General features: G+C 39.3%; 2 protein-coding genes across 3 annotated transcripts in view; one reads left to right on the forward strand and one right to left on the reverse strand.

Moving 5' to 3' along the window:
* Positions 1 to 520: 520 nt before the first annotated feature.
* Positions 521 to 18,012, reverse strand: LOC147797369 (folylpolyglutamate synthase, mitochondrial-like). 2 transcript variants are annotated; one of them, XM_087143423.1, is made up of 13 exons: positions 17,693 to 18,012; positions 14,744 to 14,878; positions 13,725 to 13,843; positions 13,246 to 13,438; positions 12,317 to 12,378; positions 10,983 to 11,085; positions 10,461 to 10,538; positions 10,130 to 10,298; positions 9,172 to 9,300; positions 6,434 to 6,660; positions 5,913 to 5,982; positions 5,362 to 5,415; positions 521 to 3,764 (listed from the first exon to the last, which is right to left on the reverse strand). In XM_087143423.1, exons 1-13 carry the CDS (start codon positions 17,846 to 17,848, stop codon positions 3,280 to 3,282), a joined length of 1,980 nt encoding a protein of 659 aa, XP_086999549.1. In that variant the 5' UTR covers positions 17,849 to 18,012; the 3' UTR covers positions 521 to 3,279. The 2 variants fall into 2 exon arrangements, with proteins under 2 accessions (XP_086999549.1, XP_086999550.1); XM_087143424.1 differs by lacking the exon at positions 5,362 to 5,415 and having other exon boundaries at positions 17,693 to 18,011.
* Positions 18,013 to 18,243: 231 nt separating this feature from the next.
* Positions 18,244 to 20,694, forward strand: part of LOC110986882 (dual specificity mitogen-activated protein kinase kinase 7-like) — a 125,285-nt gene continuing 122,834 nt past the window's right edge. Inside the window, exon 1 of the mRNA XM_087143142.1 lies at positions 18,244 to 18,415. Coding sequence (XP_086999268.1) covers positions 18,268 to 18,415 — 148 coding nt within the window. The 5' untranslated portion in view covers positions 18,244 to 18,267. The remainder of the gene's footprint in view (positions 18,416 to 20,694) is intronic.

The following is a 20,694-nucleotide window of genomic DNA, read 5'->3' on the forward strand; positions in this document are numbered from 1 at the left end:
TACCCCGGATCTAAACCTGAATTCCTATCTAGACTTCGTCTTCCACTGGAAGTGAAGGTTGATGAGAATGGAGGATGAAAAATCCAAGAAAACATCCGGGCAAGATGGTTGCAGCGACTGCAGTGGCATATTGGACCTTTCTATTTTAGTGTTTTATCCCGGTCAACGAAACACAATCAAGTCCCTCGTAATGGCTAAAATTACGTCACTCTTGTACATGCACTTGGTTGGAAAAAGTGCACAAAAGTAGCGACTTTCGGATGATTAAACCTAGCACAGAAAAGATTGTCCTAAAATCCAGAAAATTACCTTGCGACCCTCTTTAATTGTTGGGTCTAGACTCCCCTTTTTTTCAAGCGAACAGTTTTTGGTCATAACTTGCAGTTACTCAGGTTTCTGAGCCACTGTTTCTGTGTACTTTGAAATTCCCTGAAATAACACTTGACCATGGCCCAAAAGGAGAGTGACAACCCCAGTTAATTCGGGAAGACTAATTGGTTAGACAACATCAAACAAGGGATTGCTTACCTTTTCAAATTTTATTCCATAATGACCAAAATATTCAATGAAATCCAAGCACAATAAATTGAAAGTGTAAAATCTGAATCAAGACATTTGATTCCCTCCTACATATATACACTTCTGAAGTTTTGCAGCACTTTACAAACAATGTACACACAACTGCAATAACTTGCATAATCCCTCATGAATCCCTCGTACACAAACATATATATTTACATCACTTTGCCTTTACAAATTATTACAAATGAGTTGTATGATATTCACAGAACTGGTAAACTTTATGCCGTCATTTTATAAGAAGCACAATGCTACGGGGACACCTAACATTCATACAATGCTTATGTCCATATCTTCCACGTGCTGGGCACGCGTAGCATTGTAGCTTCAAACTACACGTACATGTGCCCTGCACATGGGAGATGGAAGCTAATGCAGCTGTGCCATTCTTCAAGGGTGTGAATGGCCACTTAAAATTAAAGCTGAAACAGCTACTTTTGTACAGACCAGACTGGCCCTGGGAATGGTGAACTTTGACAGATTATTTGTGCAACTTTAAATTCTTCATTTATGAATGTAAACAATTTGTCTTCCTCTAGGGTTAAATGTATTCAAAAGAACACATTTTCCCTTCCAAATAAGCCAAGCTCCCCTAGGACAAATCTGTTGCTTTGAGGGCATTTAGTCATGACACCGTTCAGTTACTGTTTTCTGTCCAAGTTATGGACCAAACATTTGCTCCCTGAAACCATGTCCAGGAAAGGTTTCCAGCCGGCTTACTGCCATATGCTCACATAAAAGCGAATCTCCGAAGAAACGAAAATACATAGAATAGGAAAAAAATACAATTCCAGTGGCTGTTATGTGTGAGTTCAAAAATCAATGGAACACTGAGGCTTTCTCCAAGCGATGACATCACAGCTTTACTCATGAATATGAAAATCCACATTGGCATATAAACCAAACAGGCACCAAAACACCTTTACAAATTGCAAACACAAGATTGGAGGCACAGTTAATCGAAACTGAGGTTAACAGATTGCATGGTATACACCTTCTAAAATGCTATGCAAACCAGATGAGACTTAAATACTGGAGGAAGCAATAATGTCTCTGTTAGCATTTCTGTTTTATATTGTTAAGGACCTGAAAAGGGAAGTAGGCTTTGAACAAGATCGTAAGAAGACTTGTTTCGTTTGTGTCTTCCTAAACCGTGTAGCACCAGTGTTTCTTGTTAATATCAACCTCATCCACATATATAAAGTACAGAACTTCAGATTCACATTGAAGGCTGTCTTCAACACACATTGCTTTAGACCCTCTAAACATTTTTATAATGCAGTAATAACCCATTTGCGATTTAAATGTGAATAGAATCTGGTACAGTTCTTTAAATACACGTGAACATAATTTGAATTCTCCATACTAAAAACACTGTTGCTATACCTCGTGATTCGAGGCAAGCTTTTGCTTCATTACATAAGACACGCCTTGCAACAATACACAGTTCTCATAGTAAGAAGGGAACGAAGGAACCAGTCCATTCCAGAGATGGTGGTCGCTATGCAAACGCTTGCCCCAAGTCATGAGGTATAGCAACAGTGTCTTTAGTCTGGGGAATTCAAATACATGTAGCTATGTTTATGTGCAATCACACTCAGTGTACCAGATTATATTCAAATTTAACTCGCAAATGGCTTATTTAGAATTGTTAATTTGTATAAGTGTCAACTCATTTGAAATGAAATCACGAGGTCAGATTTAATTCTATATTTCAATACTGTCCTTGTTTGGTTGTGGTTGAGGGTACAAATGCAAGAAGGGGGCCAATTTCTTCTTCAAGCCAGCCAGCTTTAAGAAAAAATGAATAACCCACTAAATGAAAATACAGCATGACATACATATAAATTAGGCTCTAGGACTGGCACCATTTTTGTATGTTTGTTATTTTTTCAAATAAGAAATGTATGTTCTGACACACTGTCTGCAGGATTTTCCAGGTTGGGTCAGTGGGTTGGAAAACAAGAAAAAAGAACTGCTTTTGTTAGGCCTTGAATTGAACAAACATGCTTGTGAAAAGCCAAAACAATCTTCCCAAGAATTTTGTTTTTTTTCTGTCTAGAAGGGCTACGACAGGGGCTGGCAATTTTGTTTAAACCCAGCAACCCCACATCTCAGCTGTCAAGTCAACAATCTTTTTGAAACTCCGCATGCCTGTAAAGGGGGGGCACTGAATCTGAAGAAAATTTGTTCAAAGGAAAGGAGGTGTGCGTCGAGCTGTAATTAGCATACGTACATGAAACTCTAGCAGTTCATTCGGAATGAAATGAAGTACTGACTGATTTACAAATCCAATGTTACCCATATGAAAATGATGAAATTATTTCTCAACTGATACAACTGTCACAGCACAATGGGGCATTTAAATAGTATTTTTCCTTTCAAACACAAGATTGCCATAAGCCATTGTTACACAGTAACTACATCATCACATTGAAATGGCAAATCTCATTTTGTTTGATTTAATATTTGGCACTTCAAAGAAGTTTTTCTCATTCAAATTGAAAATACATTGATTAACAACTGTTTGCAAATGACTGGAATACGTATGACTGTAGCACCGAAACTGAAATAAAAATATCACTCTGATGAGTAATACAGTGCTTCAAAACAGCTACAGCAGCCATATCTGGACAGCTTATCACCATATAAAAGGTGTCTCTAGACTGAATGTACATACCTGCACTGATCTAAAAGTGATTAGCTCCCTCGTCTGTTTACTAGTTCAGGATCTAAAACTGAGATCACCCCTCCCACTAAATGGAGGCTCCCGGTAATCAACACCTGGACGTGTGGCTTGTGGGCTGCCAATGTGGCATAGTTCGTGGTTCCCACTCGGCAGTGTTCTCGGTCTGCCCATGTCGACGCCCAGCTAAGAGCATCTGCAATGCTGGGCAGCACCGTTGTTACTGCCTGTGTGACGTCTGCTGAGTCTGTGCGTAACTGCGTCTGTTGCTGCACAACAGCTGCTTTGGTGGTGTCAACGGCACTGGCTTCATGGGTGGACGTCTCACGATTCCTGTACAGACGGCTGTGCCAGTCTACCGACGGATACCGCGCTACATCCTGAATGGTCAACATGAGATCCGCTTGGGCCTCTTCATCCAGCAGATTTTCAAAGGCGATAAGATTGCGTTGGCAGCGAGCCAACTGCTTGTCCTTGGTGGTGGAGCAGGAGGTCTGATCTGAGGGTTTAATCAAACAATTCCGCTTAAAGCAAATCCGATTCCCTTCAGCTTTACTGCAAAGACCATCAAGTTGCTACTGTACCTGTACTTCACTGCGCTTTTCACAGACATCAATCTACAGTCTGCAATCAAACTACATTTCTGATGCCAATGACAGGATTGGCTTATCAGTTTTGAGTGGGGTGCCCAAAATGGGGACTTTTTCAAAAAATGATCACCCTAAAAATGTAATATATCTTTGGTGAGTCCCCCCATTATTTGGTTAACTTGAAAAGGAAATAAGAAACTGTTCAAATGGTACCTTCCAATAAATGTGTTTTGTAATTGTAGTTCGCCTGTGATTTGAATAAATCAAAAGAACAATACTACGCTCTACAATACATGTACATTTATACAGATAAGGTCACCACTGCTTGTTAAAGCAAAGAGTGAACCAAAATATTATAGAATTAAAAATACTGGAGATTCCATGGAAGAAAACAACTACTGTGACTGGGAACAAAACTCCGGAACAAGTTATAAACAACACGTGAAAACAAAAACGTGATAAAGGGTACCATCCCTCAGTTACAGGCATGCAACTTGGCCTTTGACAAAAACGGGGAAATTGCCTTCCTTCAAGACTTTGTACAGCATTTTTTTCAAGTTTCAACGGCATGAGTGCAAAGTGAAAAACAAGGAAATCAGCTGATCCAAGGAAAAGTTGCATGCCTGCCTTCACAACACACATGTACATGTATGTGCGCATGACCATAAAAGTACATGTACATTACGAGGAAAGCAAACGTTTTATGCTTTGTTGATTGGGAATGATAACAATTATGGTTGAGAATTACTGGTAAGTCCCCTGGTCCAGGGTAGTATTAAGAAAACAGTGGGAAAACAGCCAGGAAAATGCTCTGAGTGCATGACAATGAGCTCTTGTGGAAGAAACTGCTGTACAACATACATGTGGAGGACACTGATGGCTCCGTGTACATAGGCCAATAAAGGATAAGTTATTACATGTACATGGAAGTGATCACTGCATGTGAGAAAAACAAAAAAAATTCAACTGAATGTGTACAAACCAGGGGCATATTTGCATGACAGAAACACATCCAAGCCACGGCCCTTAGTTGCAATGATGCTTTGATATTTTATACAACTACGTGAGCAGCTGTACTGAATGTGTATATCTGTATGCACATTCTGATTATTAATTTGATTGCGTATATGTACATGTTGCTTTGTAATGAGACAAAAATGTTATGTTTGTACCAGCAGTCTGATGGTATGACAATCAGCTTTTCAAAAAAAGAAAATGTGAGCCCCAGCCCTCATAGATTTTCCTAAATCTATCAGGAACAATTGGCAGATACAGGTCTGAGAAGGGTAGAGCAAAGCCTTTAATACATGACTGGGGCTTAATGTCTCTCGGAAAATCTGACAATGAGTCCTCGGTTTACAACACAGTTGAGGGTTGTACAGGATTTGAAAATAGTCGCGGTAACATTTTGTGATGCAAATCAAACACGTATATGCTTATTAGCATGCCCTCTGTACAAAACTAAAATGAGCTTTAAAAAAAAAAAAGACTAAGGAGATAAGTCACCTGAAGTCTTGACAACCATTCCCATAGCAACCCCAGGGTCCTGTCTTGCTTCACCTGTTACAGCATGATGCATCAAAACAGTTTTTAACACGTGGAGTATCCCCCCTGAATTAGTTCTATTCATAATGAATGTCACCTGTTGCAGTGGCAAGTAAATGTCTTTATCATCACATTTAAGTGTCTGAATAGTTCAGAAAAGAAGCCACTTACACTAAAAAAAAAACACCTTTTCTTAAAATAGGGTTTGTGATTCGTTTTGTAAAAGTATTAAGTAGAACAAGTGATGGTGCAATCACCTTTGCATCCATGATGTACAAAGGAAAAAAAGCTACCCAAAGTAGGTTATGCATTAACAAAGTTTGTAATACAAAAAAAAATGGGAAAATGTTCAAAACAAAAATTCAAATGAACCAGGAGGAATGCAATGAACAATAAATCAGAGAAAAGAATCTATAGTTATGCATAAAATGCATAAACACTGCAAAGCAGATCTTGACAAAAAAAAGGTGCAAACAAAACATCACTCCGATGAGTGAAGTGCATGTACATACCTGCAGAGTTTCCCGAGGCTGTGTTTCCAGTGATATTTGGGCAAAAGGCAGCACCGTCAAATTGGCAGCCCTTTGTGAAATAAAGGGAGAACATCTTCTTGGCATGAAATCTTACAGGTATCTTATAGGCATCCCTTTCCTGCTCAACACTTTGAGTCAAAATTCGCTGTTGTGCCTTATGTTCATGACTCTCACCTGCACAAAGAATAGGGTGAGCCTCCCTTTTTCGCAGACCCACTCACAGCAAAGGATTAGGAATCTACTTGTATCTACCATCAACTTCGGATCTTGGAAGCTCAATGATTTAAATGTTTACTGTGTTTTTAAGGCCCCATCAACAGCATGTTTCTGGTTCTAATCTGTCCCCGGCAAGCCACTGTTTCTTCCAGGTTTTACATGCAGGGAATGCACAGTGCTTCTACAACTGTGACTGTGAACAGAAAAATCCATTTTAAGTTCTACTGATATCTTCAAAATCCAAACTGAAACAAAACCAAGAAAAGAGAATAACAAATACATACTACAAGTGGCCTGAGTAAACTGTACTCATCACGATCTCCTGTGGAGTTAAAGATTAAGATGCGTTTGATTGGCCGGTCTAGTATCCAGCCCTCTTCCTCGGCTGCTGTCATGAACCAGTTCTGACAAGCTTGGATGCTCCTTGGAGTGTGGGCGCCGTCAATGTAAAATGTCATATTCTCACGCTTCACTGTCTGATTACGACCTGGCCAGTAACACTCTTCCAAACCTGGAACAAATAGGTTGAAAAACTAGATTCATCCACATTGGGTCATTGTAGGATGGAATCTTCCCAATACAGCATATTCCAGAACTAACCGTTAGAAAATGTTGACAAGTGCCATCAAGAGAGTTTGTCAGTTAATTGTTGATGCATCTTCCACTAATTCATTATGATCACAGAACTGCATAATCTTGATTTTCTGCTATACAATGTGATACTGTGTGGGGCAATGGCAAGCAACCAACGACTTCTTCAGGGCAGCAAAGTATTATCCAGAAGGCAGCACACTTTTATCCTGAGGGCCACTTGACACACACACACACACAACGCCATCATACCCTACATTATGTGGACTTCTTTTGTGCAGAGGTCCACGTTACGTATGCCACGACTGCGCACCATTGTTTTACATAATTATGAAGTGTGGACATTCTTTTGTTCTCCTGGGGTTAATGTAAATGATCCCTTTTCTCCCACTGTATAACTCCTCGGAGCTAGATTTTTGATGATGATTTCCTGGACTGTTCCTCTTCATTTTGCCACAGATAACCTTGACCCCAAAATGCCTCTGAAACTGTTTTTCAGAGAAGGAAGAACATTGTGTGAACATATGCAAGTACACACAATGCCATTGTACCCAGCATTATGAGGACTTCTTTTGTGCAGAGGTCCACACTATGTATGACACGCTTGTACAAAATACCAGTTTTGCTTTGTAGGATCATGGAACTATCCTTACAGCACATCTGCAAAATCAAGGTGAGTTTTGCGGCAAAGATTCAGCAAAATCAGATTTAGAGTGAGCTTCCTATGCATTCCCAGTAAACATGTGTATAGACTGGCCCCTAACTTTACACTAATCACTCTGTGTTTGGCTGTGGAATCAAAATGAAAATCAAGCAAGTATTATAATCAGGAGACCAGATATTGTAATGGGAATACATTCTGTGCAAGTGAACAGTTTTACACGAGTATGTTTAAAACTACATCAACATGTAGATAGGAACCTGGGAATGATAATGCACCAGGCCCAAGACATTAGCACCAGTAGACCCTTGCTGGTTTTAAACATACTGGTACTGTACTTGCTGCTCCCTCATATTTTTAGTCCCATTCACAAACATCCTTTCATGAAAAATGTATTAGGGGAACATTCAAGCCATATCTATGGTATGGTGTATGCTTTGCGCACACTGTATGATGCGGCACAGAATGCAATGATGCCAGAATAGAGTAAACATGACTGCATGGTATATGAAATTGTTGGTTGCATTGTGCATGGATAGCAATGAGCCAGTTCAGTATTTTAGAAAGGGAAGGTTTTTCAGGAACAAAGCAAGTGCTTCAGTCAGCCTATGTTATGTATTGTCATTGTTATGTATTGTCCCTATCGAGTTTAGAGTCAATGCAACATGGCACAAAACTTAATATGTAGTACCTGGAATGTGCTTAAAACAGGCAGCTGCTAAGCACACAATTGTATGTCAAATGGAGGCTGAGTGAATTTCATGAAGACCCTAAACCATGTAAACACTAAGGAAAGATACGCTTGCCTCGGAGGAAAAAGTTGCTTAATGTCGTGACAAAACTACGGAAATCTCAGATGCACACACAACCATAAGCAAAACCATACCAAGCACTACCCTGACATAGCACCCACAGTTAACAAAATTTTCTGCTGTAGTAAACACAACGTTTCTGCTAACTGTTGAGCGGCGCCATGAAACCACCCACGTGGCATGCTCTCCGTCAACAGGAAAAGGGAAACACCCTAAGATATTTGTGATTTTGCTTTAATTCAACACAGGTCATTTCTAGTTTTTTCCTCATTTACAAAACACCTCCTGCCAACACTTCCAACAATTCGTCCGTGTTTTCATGAAGTGACAAAAGCCTGACAAATCAACAATTTTTCAATCTGGAATTTTCCCCATCATTTAGCTTTGATCCAAAGAACAAATATGCAGTTGCAAAAAAAAAATTGTTTACTCTCCTCGTAACTGTGAACAAACAACAACCATCGTTAGCAGGACAAACTTAGAGACTATGTACACAATCCCTGCATAAGTATGGGTGTGTACACAAGTGAGAACTAGATGTTGTGTATGAACACCTGCATGCATGTTGAAATGTAACATAATGTAACATTATTTTCAAGCGCATATTCTTTCATGAGGTGACAAAAAGTGTGTATAATGCAATAGAAAAAAATCTCCAAGTTTTCCGGTTTTCATGAAGTGAAAAAACCTTTTATTAATGAATAACTGTTTAACTAAAACAATATACCTGCAACTACTGTAAGTATGGATTGGTATTTTCCAAATCTTACATTTCATGACTGTAAAACATTCCTTGATCTGCAACATAAAAGCGATCAAAAATGAAATGGCTGGTATTTTCAAACACATTTATCTCGGAATGTCTGTTTGGCAAGATTTTGACGTTCTTGTTGCGTTGTGAAAACACAAACATCTCAAGAGCTTGAATCGTGTTGTTACTTTCGATGCCATTTCTTACCTTTCATGAAATATGGAGGCACAACAAAAGGCTTGGCAGTCGCCATGCCAACATCAGCTGCTGCAGATACAGTTGAGTTGGAATCAAGTACGAGTTGGAATGTATCACCGCGTGGAACTTCAGATCCATCTAGAGGTAGCATCAATTGAGCAAGAAATTTTTTTAAAGGTACTTAACTGTAGCCCAGCGACATTACACAATCTAACGACACTGATATTACAGTGCATGCGTCAGGATTCATATCTTGCATTTGGGTTCTTAAAATTACGGCAGGTGTTAACACAGGCAGTGACTGGAATTATTCATGGAATATTCTGCATTTCCTACATGTTCACTGCAGTCAGTTTAATATTTACAACTGCTGCAACTTCTAACTGCTTTTCAACATTCCCTTTCCAGGTCTATATGTTTTTATTTACCATTTATGAGATGTGCTGTACACAAATTCAAACTTTCAGCTACTTTTGTCACGGTTAACTCATTGCCTAGCGTTAAGATACATGTAGATTCCAGCCCAGATTTGTCCACTGTAGGTCACCCATGAATGGCCTATGTGGCTACCCCAGCTCAGTCAAGCCCTGACTACTTAGGCCCTACCCAGCAGATCTCCATTACACATCGTCTCACTAACTCAAAACAAAATTTAACAAAATAAAAACTGAAACTAAACTTTCTTAACCCCTTCACTCCAGAGGTGTTGACAGCCGCGGCTTTGTGTGAGGATTAGTGCATACGACACATACATTCTATACATCAAGCACCTGAGTTTCAATGTGGGCCTGCTGCCGGACAGGGCTTTGCATACTGGGCATACCGCAGCCCAGCAGTCACAGTCAAAAGAATCCCGGCATTAAGGGGTTTTAAACACAAGAAATATGAACACATAGGGTCTTGTGATACTTGGAAGCAATGACCCAACAACCATGCACATTCATATGTGGCACCTACATGTACATACATTTGTGTTTATGCCCAGTTGTCTTCAGATAGTTCTCTATCCAGGTTTTGCATAGCTGCAAGGCCAGCGATGCATTTGTGTGTTGATGCTTCCCAGTCAAGCCAAGTCTGAGCGCAATGCCATTGAAGCTGTAGCTCTCAATGTCTGGTGCACACTCCACTGATGATGCCTGTCGGGAGAAAAATTACACTATTTCTGTCCATGTACATTCTGTTGTTTCTGTTTATTTGATGACGAGAACCCTGCAGCTGCCTTTAAGAAAATCTTGAAAGCATGAATGACGAGCAATTTCATTAACACAGCCAAATTTGTGATTGGTTTTCATACTTACCCCACATTCCATTGCTGTATCCTTGACAACCTTCATGGCGCCCTCTGGCTGAGGCACGGTGAAAGCTGGTCGGCCAGGCTGTGAGTGAAATGAACAAAAAATCCTGTTTAATACCTGAACAATCTTTTAATGGTTAACATCACAGGCATCAGGAATTATTGCTCAGTACAGTGTTGAAGTCTTTCAAAAGTTAAAAGTTTAACCGAATCCCAGGAAATGGAACCTCTTCATTTTCTGCAAAGTTGCTGGCTTACACACACTGAGCACTTTTTTTTGTTTGAGCAAGTTATGCAACAACAAGTGGCTTACTTCACTGCCAGGGGTTTTGTGAAATTGGCTGGTGGTGGTTTTGCCCAGAACTGCCTTGACCTTTAAAATTTCAACAGGTCCTTCCATATACAAGATACAGATTCTCTTAAATAGTCAGAGTGTGAAACAAAATTGAGGGGGCAACTTGCAAACTTTTATACAAAAAGTCAACTGGTTTCTATGCCCTGCACACCTACCCTTTAGAACTCTTACCTTGGATATGGCCGCTTTGTGCCATGCTATCTTTTCAATTGTTTCCCCTAGTATGCTGGTGTGATCCAATCCTAGTGAAGTTACACCTACCACAACTGGCTTCCTGAAGTAAGAGTATTAATTCAAGAACATGTCAGAATGACTTTTCAAACCTTATGGCAACTGTTATTAATAATGTTAAAATACATGCATAATTCTATGGGCAATTAGCATTATCGGTTTTGTTTAGAAACTCTTGATTTTTCTTTTGTCCCTTGAAAGAATTATGATGAAAGTACCTATATTTCTTTCACATGCTGTCAACTAGAATTTAATAAATAATTCAGGTACATGTAGCATGATTTGAAAACTAATTCATTTAATATGAATAATAATCAAGCTGCTGCTTCTATCACAGCGAATGTGTACATGTACCCGGTATGTAGGTAACTGACCTTTTGAAGTCTGCTTTTTGTTTATACTTCAAATGGTACTTGGATTTTTTTTATATGTTCCTTACTTATTGGGGGACAAAAATGAAATCCAATGTCACACCATGGTTCACTTTTGAAATTCCTTCAACTTTAAAAGGCCCTTTTTTTTAATGCGCGCCTTCGTCAGTGGTGAAACTCACTAAGAATTAAAATGGAAGTGAAAACGTGGACTTAATGTGCCAAATATGAGATTATTTGAAAGACTTCAGATAGATATTATGAACATTAAGGGCATTTTCCTACAAATCTCTATCTGTTAAATTAACCCATTCTGTGTTCCAACAACGCATGTGCATACTGCAACTTGACAATTTTCACTGCAGGACAAATAAAAATTGCACAGAAGCACAGAAGCCATCGCCAATCGGTCAGTAAGAAAAAAAAAAAACAGTCTCTTTGAGTAGTGACATAATTACCAAACTCAGAGCACTTTAGGAAAACATTTTGGGGAGTATTTTTTTAGTGGTTTGACTTATTTGAACATTACATATACATGTATCTTTATTGCATCTTTATTCTGACTGCAAAAAATGGAGAGTATAGAATCAGGTAAAGGTACACATTTACATGTACCATATCTTCTATGCACATAGACAGTTTGTACATCTGTCTGTGATTATCCCCAGGTCAACATCAGGCAGTCTCAACAAACTATATGCATAATACGGGCATTTCACAATTGTGCGCCTCCAAGAGTTTGCAACACTTTGGCCAATCACAGAGCGCAAAATCTGTCAACCCAATGCGAGTTTGGAAAGGGTCGACAGAATTCGCGGATTGTGACTGGCCAACGCGCAGCAAACTTTTGGAGGCCCACTATGGTGAATCGCCCGAATTGGAATACCAGACTGGTGGTAATACCTGATAACATTGGTGCAGTCATAGGATCCACCAATACCAACTTCAACAACAGCAACATCAACCTGGTGCCAAAAAAGACAAGTGATAAAAAAAAATACTTCAGAGTATTCAGGAACATTTTTGGTCCCCATTCACTCAAACAAGTTTTATCAAATTTCAGCATGGCATAGAATTATTACAATGGTTTCCAACCGGGTCACACTCAGTGCGAGCAAATCAGACGGTAGGACAACCTCAAAAATTCTTACAGATACCAGTGTTATAGTTGAGTACTTTTCGAGTACCAAGGTTCTCAGCCAAATATCAAACTGGGTAAGATGGAATAAAGATTGAGTAAAAAGGCATTTGATGGTAAATTTAAAAAGTTAACATTAAAAACTAAATGTGAGACTTCAGACACTCCCAGTTTTGCAAAATGTAAGTTTAAAGGAGAAAAGTACTCGGCAAAGTACTTTTCGAGTACTTTTGTCCTAAAAACTTACTTTTTATGAAACAGTGACAGTATGAAATCATCATTTTACTTTGTAATCTTACCTTAGTGCATACCATCAAATGTCCATGCATCGGTACTTTAGCTTTGTTCCCTCCTAACTTCACTGGTAGTTAAATATTTGGCAGAGCACTTGGTGCTCAAAAAGTAAGTTTGACAGTTGACCACAACACTGACAGATACCAAGCTGGAACTGTGCATTCTGGCCAATCAGCTATCTCGTTATGTACCATGTCACAGCCTTGCACCTGTGGTGCCTTTCATTCTTCCTGCAGTGTATCATCGTTATTGAATACGAACTAAATAACTCTTGCTTATACCTTTTCTCAAATGTCAAGTATAAATGTCAGGAATAAACCTGACAGACAAATTTTTAAAATCTAAATTCAAGAAAGAGGAAGCTTGATAACAACAAAGGAAAAGTTACAGAACTTTATACCTTTTCCTTGAGGAAAACATGGAAAGCCAGAATGGTGAGAAACCGGAAGTAAGCCGGCATCTCACCACTGTGGGATGCTTTAGTCTCCTCCAAGCGGTCAAAGATGGTGGTGAAGTACTTGGTGAAAACATCCCTTGGTAAGGGTGTGCCGTTGATGCGGATTCGTTCCCGAACCTCCACCAAGTGAGGTGAGCTGCCCAAAAAGTGTTGAATAATGTACATATGTATAATGGACCATCTCTCAAAAGAAAACTCTCCAAAATGGTGAACAAAATCAACTATCTACTTTACAGCAGGGTTACTACTGCTACGATGAATGTAGGGTTGAGTATCATCCCGAAATCTTTTTTGTAATCCCAGTCCGTAATTTACTGTCTTATGCAAAACTGTGCTGGTACATTGTAGTTTGACCAAGGGGAAAGTTTCAGCAATCAGGATAACCAAATTGTACATACATTAAACATTAGTGCCTCTGATACCTGAAGAAGCCCGTCTTGAAGCCGCTAGCTCTCAGCATGCTCTCGCAGAGAGCGCAAACTGACCCCTTCCCCTTAGTACCACTAACATGGATAATGGACAGGTCATCCAGCTGCTCAACCTATGAGAACATGAAGAAGTCAAAATATGTATTTCAATCTAAGAACTAGCAACAATTTGTAACTAAAGGTTTAGTTTGAAAATTCTCTCCAAGTCTGGAGTTTTGATCGTCAACAGCGGTCAGATAAATTTTGCATGCTAAATCTTGTTTATCCAGCTGTATGTTTTTTACACAGCTATCCAGGATACAATGTAACAATTAACATGCTCACTTATTACCTGCGGATGTCTGCACGTTCTTGAATTTAGATTGAATTGAATTGTACAATATATTAGCTTCAACTACATACTTTAAAAAATGGTATTTCGGTTAACAACTTGCACATATGTAGTGCGGATGATGTATCTTGTTGATTTTGAAAACTGAAAATGATCTACATTGCAATGGCGTTCTGTTTGGCAACTACATGTACGTGAACAAAACTTTTATTATACTGTCAATTGAATTTGTTTCAGTTGGTATTTTGTCTCGTTTAAAATCTGAGGCAAATCTTTGTGGAACTGCTCAAATTCTTTTCAACTGTTCCAACAAAACGTCTCATCAAATAAAGAGCAGAAACTTGCGATAAGTTTTGTGTGACATTTATTTAATTTGGGGCAATTTCATGTAAAAGTGGAAATTTTGGTCATGCTATTACAGACCTCATTGTTACTCGTAAGTCACAAACAAAAGAATTTTTACACACCCCCCTAAAAAGGAGAGTGGTCACATGGGCAAAGGTAAAACTTATTTTTACGAAAACGCCTTTATCATTTTACATGAACAGCTCTAGAAAGAGCTCACTTTCAGCTTTAAAAATATAAGTAACAAGTACCTTTTGTTGTAATTCCAAGTTAGCTTTTTTTTATCATGTAAAGGATTTTCCCAGACTGCATCAAAGTGATGAATTTTCCAACCTACCTCCAAACCAGCCCTTTGCAGGAATTCCTCCACTTTCTTGATGTTGCCTTTGGCAGTTTCATTCAGCCTGTTATTCCTTGCACTGGCCAATACCGAAGCATTACTCTGCAGGGCGTTCAATTTGTGGACAGCCTCCTACAAAAAAAAACAAGCAACATAGCCACAGTTCTGACAGGGTGTGGGAACATCTATAAATTTTGGTATGCGGCTTTGTCAAAAAGCCTTCCATGTGATTAGAAACCCACATTGAAGTTAAGAAAAAATATGTGTTTTGTTTGTATGCTACTAACTCAACACAGTGATTATTCAAAGCAAAAGCAGAGAATACAAATTTACAAATCCATCCAGGAAAATACATGCAGGTCCGTGTACATGTACTTTCATACAAAGGTGGTCCTCCCCATTTTGTGGTTCAAAAAGGCAACTTTGTTCATTTTCAACACAGCTCCCTTGCTCTCTTTTTTTTCTACCATAATTCCCTGTCAAGCATGTGCATAAACTGGTTTGTGGATAGATAGGGTGTACAGGTAAGCAGAGTAAAAAAAAATAGAAAAGCTTTACAAATGACATAGAAATTTAGAACTTGACTTTTTGTTATTCCTTTGTCTATTATTAATTGGCTTATTGTTTATAAAGAAATTACATGTAGGAGTAAGCACAATACATGCAAATGCTGACATTTACAATATCTATACAAAATAAACATTCATTAATGTACCAAAAGGAGCAAAAAATATAATAAGTTTTAAGATAAAAAAACCTCCAGAGAAATAAGTTAGACCTCGTAATAAAACACCCTCCTCCCAAAAAATCCTTTGCCTGATTCAAACTGTATCCAGCCTTCATCAGTACTATATAAATGATCAACTTCTTTTGATGCACGCATTAAGATAAAAAAGTACAGTTGGCTCCATTGAACATGTAGCAAAATCTGATATTGGTTTGTTTACAGGATCACTGACAAATATCTAGATGCAGGGCAGGTCAGTTATTTGCAGCACTGCCTGATAATAAAAACTGGCAGTGGTCCAATTCTTTCTGATAAGAGACAGCTGATGCATGGGCTCACAGTTTGCGATGCAAACAGTGGTATATTATCATGAGGAATCTGACACAAGGGGCCTATTTTAGGAATGAAACAGTATGCAAATCTGTACATGTATACACAGTGGTCCTACTGGTATGTAAAACTGGGCTGTTTTGATGCCCAAGAAATGACCACCTCAACAATAAAAATACACATGTACAGTAGTACATTATTTTCTCACGATGACGCAAAAAGGACCAATGTCAATTTAGTGACTGAGACTGTGTGGCATTATGGATTCTGCACATCACAGTTTACTCTTCAGCTACATGTACATGTACAGGTATAAAAATGCAAACGGGTCATTCCAGAAATTAGGGGTCCGGGGGGGTCCTGTCACACCTGACATATTATTATTTTGCAAGTTCAGAACACATTTTCTAATTTCCAAGAGTGATGAATTAATGCAAATTACCTGCCAAACAAACAGTAATAGTTTGAAATAAATTCCAGTGATATTTCCACGTCAAATAACAAAGGTCAGATGTATATGTAACAGGGACACAAAAATGTCACACTTTTGGACCCCTCATTTCTGTAATTACCCAAATCACTGTCACTGAAGAGATGTACCGGTGGAGTCCATTGCAGTGGTGTATCTGACCTCAAATATGTTGGTCTCATCATGTACAAGTATATCACACACAAGCCTTGTGGCAGTTTGTGCGCATTCTGTTGAAACTTGGCCGCATGCATTTCTAATTCCACACAATTACACGTGCAAAAAAAATTATCAAAAATGTCAAGTGTACACTACACACGTACACCTTTCACTGAAACCTACTGAATTGGTGTCCCAACCACATTCCATTAATTAATGTGTGCATGGTACTACATGTAGGGCTTTGTGTCCATTCAGTTAAAAACTGGTCGTGTGCTTAGGGGTGGCAAACTGAAACTGAAGTGACTAGCATGACATTGGACATACACTGTAGGTCTTGTCCATCATGTACATGTACATAAAGTGTTATGTCAAGCATGGGTAAGTATGGCGTGGGTCTGGCTGAGCTGGCTACATTAATTTTATTCTCAAATCATTACTAACATCCATGAGGGTACTACCAGATCCCTTATTTCGCCACTTAATGTGAAAACCAATCCGTCTTGACGGTAAGTGGCAAAATTAGGGACCTGAAAACACAGACATAGGGGGTCCTAGCAGTGTTGTAACGAGTCACTAAATTTGGTGCTTCGGCATTGGCTTTGGTGTCCACTTATTCTGGGGTCCTAAGATGGGGCTAGATCTGGGTCACTAATTTTAACATCAGGGGTTACTTTTTAAATCCTGAGGTGAAACCTGTTTTTTTAGTTTTCAAGGGTTCAGAGTGGCGACAGAGGTAGGGGTAGCTTGAAACAAAGCCCAAGACGAAGCCAATTACTAAGTGAAAGCATTTTAAGTCTGGTTCAGGGTTAGTCATCTTAGTGTTACATGCTACGGGTTAGCATTTTGCTTTTAAATTTTTTGACACTCAAGTCTTATAACTTGTACTCAAGTTGAGTCTCCACGAGAGATTGGAGTTGAGTCATTTGGTCACAGAGACTTGAGTCATTGCAAATGAAAATCAATCACTAAAAATTACACAGCAGCTTATAACTTAAGTGGTTAAGCTCCACTCTTGTAAACAGCAGTCGAAGGTTCGACTCAAACCACTCGTGACCACCATCTACATTGTACTTAGACTACGCTATGATGTACATGTAGCATGGCTCTGCATCATTCATGTGCACACACGTCACATGGGGAGTGTTTGTTACGTATCGTACATGTAGGCCTATCGCCTACATCATGTAATGATGATGTACACGTACGTAGCCTAACAGTAACGTTAATATTACATGTACATAGGCCTACATAGGCCTACCTCGTAATTTCTTGCCACACTCTCTTCACTTTGTGCAGACATTTTCATCGCTGTGATGACATTTCCGGAAAGAACTTTACGGCCGATCATATCTTTCATAGCGAAACTTAGGAAAATTTGAAACTGCTTTGGGAAGGGCGCGATCCACCGTAGCATGCTTCAGTGGATAAGAGTGAACGATCGATCCACATAAACAGGTAACACAGTATGTAGGCCTACCAGCACTCATGCCGCGCCAGAGCACTGATGCTTCGATCATTGATGGCTTTGCACAATGGATTACCACACACATGTACTGTGAACGTCCGACATCGATGCATCGCGCGCGTGCGACTGTCGTACGGTTTTGCCGCGAACTTTAGGTCATTTAAATAATCATCTACTTGAATATTGCAAAAACTTTAGAAATGACACAATTTTGATAATTTGAATCAAAAAATCTTGAAAAGCTATGTTCCAGAAATTACTGTATTTACAAAATAAATTCCTTCCAATATCGAGTTTTTGAATGGAATAACATGACACATTTATTTAAAATGTTTGTTAGAGGCTGTACTGACCCCAACTATTCTGAAATGGCCAAAATGTCTTCTTCCGTGGAACTTCACCAGAAATTGAATCGCTTAGAAGCCAGTTTGCGGGCAGAGAACGAAGCAAGAAAGAGGGACAGACCGTCCATCGACTTCAAGCTGGATTCTCCCAAGATTCACAGGCAAAGGCCGGGTGAGTGGGGTTTTGAGGGCGTTGAGAGAGATGGTTTAGTGACTAGTGCAGAGACTTGACATGTTTTTGTTTTGATGATCCTGCTGTGCAGGCAATGTAAGTCAGTGAGTGTGTGAAAACAATGGTGTACTCATCGTATGGAAGTGGTCATGGTGGTGTAAACTTCAGGCACGTACTGCATTGTCATTGTGTGCACTTAGACACGTTGAAAGCAAAAACAATTAGGAAAACAACTAGGACTGAGTGAGTAGGAAAGAGTTCTATGTACAGACATTAATTTTCCCTTAGGTTTAGTGGGAGTAATTGCAGAATTCTGGAGGTCGGGATGACATCACTGATCCTTGATTCTTCCTTCTGATTGGTCAATTGATAGCTATTTCATCTTTTACACTCAAAACTCAAGGGACAAAAATAGTGTAGTGGTCAATGGGGAAAATCTGAATTACTGACTCAAACTCTTAACCTTTACATCAAATGTGCCTGAAATTTCACTATTTGATGCGCTATTTTACATTTTACTTATTTCTGTCACGTTGCTGCCAAAAAAGAGGAAAACATGCAAATACAAAGTGGATGGAGAGTTGCCCCTTTGCCCAGACGTTAGTGCAATAAATGGAATGACCTCCGACCTCAAGAATACCCCGTCACTATAAAAAAACGACCCCTGGAATGACTGGTTACGTAGGTACAAGGTGAAAATCACTTTGACACTGTACCTGGCTATGAGGTTGATCATGTGGGGTGGCATTCTGCAATTGAGCTCCTTACAACAGCCGTCAGAAAGTAATGACATGTCCCAAAAAGTGAAATTTAGTGAGGAAAATTCTGAAGCATTTAGGCCTACTTAAAAAACATGTTTTTTCAGACAAGTTTCATAGGTTTTTGCACAGGGGCATCAAGTGTTGCCCGTACTGTATATGGAACTCTTCCCATAAGCCAATTTCCCGCTCTGTCGCTATGTTGAGTTTAGTGCCCCCCACAAGTACCGGTAAGTAAACAAAGGTAGAGGGGAAAAAATTGTCTATAACAGTAACAATTGTGAGCATCCATTCGCCAATCGTAACGCAACGTTGTTGTCATGAATTTGCTCCCCTCTGTTAAGTCTTCTGAGCTTACGCACATGAAATGTGAAAAATGCTATTTTGTATCGGCTTACTCCCGTATATTAGAAACTTTTGTATGGCGTCTGTTCATTTCACTTGATTTACTGTATGTAAAGGATTGATGTTCAGAAAAACAGTTTTTATTTGGTTTTTCCCCCACCTTTTATGTCCCATTGCAAACTCCTGCTTTTAATCCAAGACATGCTTGAAGTAAATGGTAGAATCTTCTTTTTAAGTGGAAACCAAGGGTGTTTCCATCTGCTGAATCAAATGAGGGCATGAAAAGGATCCCCAGCAGGGCAGTGGTACGGTAGGTCCCAATCTTCCTTGAAGAAAAGGGAAAAGACTTGGGGGAAAAAAAAGGGATTATTCATCCAGAGTAAGGAAAACCAGTACTCTGAAGGATAACAGAGCACTGTGAGGTTTCAGCTGTTACATGACCATGTACCATGTGTACCGGTACCTGGCTTGTTTGTAAATTGTAGCATACATTTGTGACCCAAGGTTTGTCTCTGGCATGTGGTCGAATTCGCCCTCTTCCTCCCTGATCAAATTGATACTCCCCTCCCACTTACATGTACCCTATGGGCTTAATCACTGAATTCACCCATCCTGACTGGATTAGGATGTGTCCAGGTGGTTATGATGTACAGCTCAAAGACTCTGAGACCTTGAATTTTTCTACCTCCAGCAATTTGGTCCCCCCCTCCCCCAAAGTCTCAATATACTCCTGATATACACTGTATAAGTACTGTTCTAAATTGATTCTTACAGTACCGGTACATTGCATGATACTTCATGACTTGTTGCTCTGGAGTTTTTTAGGGCGTGAAAGTCTGAAATGGTACTAGTTTTGAATTGCATCTTATGAATGTGAATTTAAAAAGGTTTGCAGTGGTAAAATTTCAAGTATCTACAATCACTTTTTGCTGAAGTTCAGTTGCAATGGTGGTACAGCAGTAAAGCCTACTCTTTTTTTGCAGTGCGTGTTTTACCATCATCTGGTCAATTTTTTAAAAACTGGCATTGGACTGGTATCGTCTGATCATACGTGTATAATTACTAAATTCATTGTTCCAACTCAAGTGATTGCGTGGTCAAGGCACACAACAGTAGCACTGGTCTTCATCGGGATTTGAATACCAGGGTTTAAGATCTTCTGCCTCCAATTTAGAT

This window comes from Acanthaster planci, linkage group LG11, assembly GCF_054643075.1.
Source record: "Acanthaster planci isolate LZ-2023a linkage group LG11, COTS_SCS, whole genome shotgun sequence".
Lineage (NCBI taxonomy): Eukaryota > Metazoa > Echinodermata > Asteroidea > Valvatida > Acanthasteridae > Acanthaster > Acanthaster planci.